The 5,557-nt window shown below is 36.0% G+C and overlaps 2 protein-coding genes across 2 annotated transcripts in view; one reads left to right on the top strand and one right to left on the bottom strand.

Moving 5' to 3' along the window:
* Positions 1 to 1,162: 1,162 nt before the first annotated feature.
* On the bottom strand, positions 1,163 to 2,974 carry LOC104800138 (RING-H2 finger protein ATL54). Its single transcript, XM_010522871.1, has one exon. It carries the CDS (start codon positions 2,642 to 2,644, stop codon positions 1,328 to 1,330), a length of 1,317 nt encoding a protein of 438 aa, XP_010521173.1. The 5' UTR covers positions 2,645 to 2,974; the 3' UTR covers positions 1,163 to 1,327.
* A 1,994-nt stretch (positions 2,975 to 4,968) lies between these two features.
* The window catches only part of LOC104800225 (blue copper protein-like), a 1,788-nt gene continuing 1,199 nt past the window's right edge, over positions 4,969 to 5,557 (top strand). Inside the window, exons 1-2 of the mRNA XM_010522992.2 lie at positions 4,969 to 5,205; positions 5,333 to 5,553. Of these exons, the coding sequence (XP_010521294.1) occupies positions 5,052 to 5,205; positions 5,333 to 5,553 (375 nt within the window). The 5' untranslated portion in view covers positions 4,969 to 5,051. The remainder of the gene's footprint in view (positions 5,206 to 5,332; positions 5,554 to 5,557) is intronic.

Genomic DNA, 5,557 nt, shown 5'->3' on the forward strand with positions numbered 1-5,557 from the left:
AAAAACATATGTGTGTGATGTAAATTATATATATATATATATATATATATATATATATATATATATATATATATAAAGGCCTCCATAGTATAGTATACGTCACAAAAAGAAAAGAAAAATAAAACACGAAAAGGCCTCTCATGTATATAGCTGCCTGTTCAGCAGCTTTTTCCATCATAGACATTAGAATTTGCAATTTGGAAACAAGCCCCTTATAATCGTGTGTATAATATATATATATATATATATATGTGTGTGTGTGTGTGTGTGTGAAAATGGGTTGATTGTAATTTGTAACTTGTGTAGCGTGATAATTTGATTCCCAAATAAGATTATTTATTCCAAAAATGCAAACCCTTTACCTTTTGTTATGAAGTCGTATTTTAATTTTGTGTATGATCATCATTCATATCAATGTGAATGTTGTTTTCACCGAATATACATAAAATATTTTATTGTTATACCAGTTTATAGAATAATTTTGCGCATTACAACTTACAACAAACCACAACCCTAACAATTTATAATAATTTATTGGCGCTGCCCATCAATATATAGATGTAGAATTATCATATTCACAAATTATTAATTAAGATAGAGACTTATTAATATTATATACTGCATACGAATGTAAAAACATTTTTCACTCTGAAACTGATTTGTTGTTGTCGGAAGACCATAATCCAAAAGTTTAAGCCCTAAAAATTGATATGATACTAACAAAGTTTGATAACCTTATTTTCTACGATTTTTTATGGATTAAAATCCAGTTTTTATATTGACATCACAAAGAAATTACCAGGTTTAATAATTGGTTTCTAAAGTGAAAACTATATATAATTAATTGAAGCTTACGTGTTGCATATAAAAAATTAGGCAAATTAATTTAAAAGTTCCAAATGCCATAAGCATCCCAACACGATCGTGTTTCATCGTGTCCCAATTATAAACGTGTCGTAACAATATATCGATGTGATCTCATAAATAATTAAACAATTTATTCTATTGTAATGTTGAAGATGTAATTACCTACAAATAATTGTTTCTTTTTTCACTCAACTAATATATACAATTTACCAAATATGGAAAAATAATTATGATAATGAAAAATACCGGCTCTCTCTGTAATATATATATATATAGGTTTTTGTAAAGAAAATCAAACTCGAAAGGAGATTTGTTTCTTCGGCGATGTTTTCTTCTTACAGGAATAAGCAGTGGGAGAGGTTGTTTCTCATCGTTATACAATTTTGGAATTTACATTAACGCTTGTGAATTTTCTTTCTTTTGCTTTTTACCTTTGGAAAATGGTTGGTGAAGAATTTTACTACAGCGGGAAAACCGAGCTCGTGGTTCTACCGAAACGCGAGCTTCCGATAGGCTTCGACATGTTCGACGAAATGCCTGAATGAAATTTCGACGTCTCGTTCGATTCGCCGGAATCCATGGAATCAGGCATTCTCCGAGATTGGAAACTGTTTTCTTTGGAGCAACTGGCTTGTTCTCCGAACTCTGTCTCCGTCTCTCCTTCGGTACTGTTCACTGACTGGCTGATCCTTGCTGGTTCCTGATTCTGGCAAGATTTTCCGGTAAGATCTGAATTTTCCATCTGGGTAACCGTATATGAGATGGATCTTCCTAGATTTGGATCCAAGGACTCCATAGAAACTCTAACGTGGTCTTCTCTCTCTGGTTCGACGCGGTTATTGGATTCGATCCTGGGTCTCTCCTCCGAATTTCGATCAGATTCATTCAAAAGACGGAAACTTTCCATCTGGGCATCCGAATTCGGGCCCGGATTCAGAGAATCTTCGCCACTGGAACTCATCGGGTCTTTCAACGCCGTGTCATACCCATTTCTCCCTGGTTCAGCTCTGTCCTCGCTCTGGTCGCCATCTCTGGCTTCACCGCCATCGCCATCTCCAGCATTCTCCGTCTGTGATCCTGAGCCAGAGCTTCCGGCACTTGCATCCTCCGGGGCTGAGCTCTGTGGAGATTCAGTACTGACTACACCGGCCCGACACAACGGACAATTCGTATGTGACCTAAGCCATGTGTCTATACACGAGATATGGAAGGCATGGTTGCATTTGGGCAACAACCTAAGACTCTCGTGTTCTTCGAACTCGTTCAGACAGATGGGACAGTCCGTTCTTTCGATCAGTCCGTCCCCTCTCTTGTACCTGCAGATGGCGATGGAGTTTATAATCGATTGTTGCAGACCCGTGGTTCTGATGTACCAGATGGGGTGGTCCACTTCTTCCCTGTTGAGAACCTCTTCTTCAGAATCTTCACGATCAGTCTGGTTTCCTCCACGGCTGACATGATTTACTCTGTTGGATGCAAACTTCACCGCTAAGACGAAGCCAGTGAGAAGGATGGCTAGGACGGCAGAGGCGACAGTGATGATGATTACCGTGTCTGGTGAGATTGGATAGCTCGGAGATTGATCATAGACGGCCGGGATTGACGGAGAAAGAGGAGGGAGCGTGAACTGAGGAGACGGCTCTGGGGAAATTGTGTAGGAGTCAGGATCAGAGTAGCAATTGTAAGGGCAAGCCAGGTCACACAATCCAGTCGAGCAATCTATCGTTTTGTTTGTCTCTGCCAGCAGAGGGAAGAGCTTTCTGTGCTTCTTCGCCATTAAAGGACCTTCAAGAGAGAGAGGGAGAGAGAGACGAAGGAAGAGTAAAACGGATTAAGTCGCCATACCCTTCGCTTGCACTACAAGAAAAGAAGATCAAGAGGAGAGGAGGAAACTGTTACATTAGAGGAGGGAAAACGGATGAAACATGAGAAAGTTTTCTCTCCGATTGTTGAAGATGATTCATTGAAATCTGTGTTTTCTGAATTTTTCTTAGAGATCAAGTAGAAGGAGTAATTGGGATTTGTGATCTCTGCGTTGACTTATTCGGCCTAAGTTGGGGTTTTTTCTAATGTTATTTGGTGCCGTGTCTCATTCATGAAAGCCATTTCTTACCTTTGAGGTCATAACTCAGCTCTTGAAATATAAATAAATAAATAAATATATATATATATATATATATATATATATATATTAAAATGGTTTCTTCGAGGTCATTCGGTGGAGAAACAATTTTTTTAAAAAGGAAATGAATTCAAACAAATTTTAATTATGAACATAGATAAGTAGTGGTGACTGACAAGATGTGTTAGCATGTAAAAAACGTGGACAAGGACCATAAACACATATATATTTTTCTATCGTTTTAATTGTGTTGCCTATTAGAGAAATACTTTGAAGTAACATTATATTTATATTCATGAGAGGACCAACAAGTTCACTTGTATATATATATATATATATATTTATTCCATGATGCTAATTGTATCATTTTTCTCTCTTTAAGATTTGATTACATCTTGAGAGGCGCTCATAATGGACCGTGCCCCAACTTCATTTCAGTCTTTTTTGGATATTTGGACTAATATATCTCTCCGGTTTGGAACCAACCCTATCTGGTTTTTAATCGAATATACACAATAACAATTATATATTTCCCTATAACATTGTATAAGTTTTTTTTTTCTTCATATTTGGCGAGATATAACAAGAAAGGTTTTGGCAAGATGTTTACCATTTCATCTAATTACATCTCTCTTGATTATAGAATGTGGTGTATAATATTGAGGCTACTCAAATTTGTTGGAGGGTCTCTATCACATAATTAATCTAAAGTTTTCATTAACTTAGACTATAGGTTGAGTAACCATGAAGGATATTTTGTTCTAAGTTGGACGTTCGTTTTCGTGATTTTACTCTTTGACTTCCTTTAGCATTTGGCCAAATAGAGCTCCAAGACAAAATTATTGAGAGGATATATACAAACACCCGATTGCATACGGGTGATGGCATATATCAAGAAGATTATGTAATATTTAGATTTGAGTTTATTTCTATCTTTTAAATATTTATATTAATTTAATAAGTTGATATTTTGTGATTTTATTTTTAAATATTAATGTTTTATGTTGAATAATGAAAAAATCAACGATTTTTAACTCGTTTATTGGTGTTGTTGGTAAAGTTAAAATGAATCTGCTTGCTTTTGATTAATCTTTTATATATATGATTGTTGTGAAGAAATGATGACTACTACTTCTTTTCCTTTTGTTGCATCATTTGCCTCTTTGACTTGAGTGTTCTTATTAAGAACCGGCTTTTTCATTCGCTGAATCGGTTTTTTTTCTTCGATTTCTTTAAGATTTCTTGCAAATACAATGAGGTTTAATTCAAATTTTGATCGAGTACGAGTGATAGAAACACTCAAAAATTAAAGAGGCCTATGATTATCCAAAGTGTCTGAAAGTCTTATATGGTTAAGAATGTAATTGAGTAATGAGTACGTCCCAAGCAATATATATATATATATATATATCAGGGCCGTCTCAAACTTTTATGGGGCCCTGTACATTTTATAAAAATTAATTAATAAAAATTATAAATTTATATAATAAAAATATTATTATTAAAAGTATTTAATAATAAAAAAATATAAATTTATAGAATAAAAATTAATAATAAAATTATTTACTGATTTAGAAAAATTATTAATTTCGAAAAAAATGTAATTATCATCAATAAAGTTTGTAATGTTTTTATGTATTAATGATAATAATATTAATTTATAAAGGAATTTTATGTACGAGACAATGAAAACTTGGGATGATAATTAATTACTTGGTAGCGTTTAATGGTTTGGTAAAGCTTGGAGGAAGAGCGAGCCAATAATCTGGCCTGAGAAATCGACGTGGTTGCTGACGGGGGATCCGGCCTCCAAATTAATGGGGCCATGTTCAAACGCACCGGTTGCACTTGCTAAAAGACGGTCCTTATATATATATATATGTATATATATATATAACAGACCTTACCTTTATACAAGCTTTAGTTTGAGACAAGTAGACCAAAATCTTAGTAACTCCACCATATATATATATATATATATATATATACGCTTTTATTCCATTATATATATTCCCACATGCTCCATTTCCACAAACAACTTTAGTATAAGAGTTCCTCTAAAATGGCAAAGTTAAACCTAGTTCTTGTTTCCATGGCCCTCTTCTTGTCCATGGCCGCACCTTCCTCGGCCACCACTATCACGGTCAGCTGGTCACTCGGGACAGACTACACCTCCTTGACCAGTAGCAAGACCTTTGCGGTCGGCGATACTCTCCGTATGTTTCTTTTCATATATTCATTCCATACATACATATATATATAATGTGTTTTGGACCTTTTTTCTAGTGTGAGATATAATGGATTAGGGTTTTTATACCTTGTAATGGTGAAAATGGAACGCAGTGTTCAGCTATGGCGCCGGCCACACGGTGGATGAAGTGACGCAGAGCGACTACCAGAGCTGCACCACCGGAAACTCCATCTCCTCCGACAGCAGCGGCTCCACCTCCATCACCCTAAAAACCGCCGGCACACATTACTTCATCTGCGCCGCTCCCGCACACTGCTCCGCCGGCATGAAGCTCGCTGTCACCGTCTCTTCCACCGGCGGGATCCGCTCCCCCGCCC

Source organism: Tarenaya hassleriana, unplaced genomic scaffold, assembly GCF_000463585.1.
Source record: "Tarenaya hassleriana unplaced genomic scaffold, ASM46358v1 Cleome65, whole genome shotgun sequence".
NCBI lineage: Eukaryota > Viridiplantae > Streptophyta > Magnoliopsida > Brassicales > Cleomaceae > Tarenaya > Tarenaya hassleriana.

Excerpts from the sequence above, each read along its gene's own strand:
- LOC104800138 (XM_010522871.1), bottom strand. The coding sequence starts at position 2,644 with ATGGCGAAGAAGCACAGAAAGCTCTTCCCTCTGCTGGCAGAGACAAAC.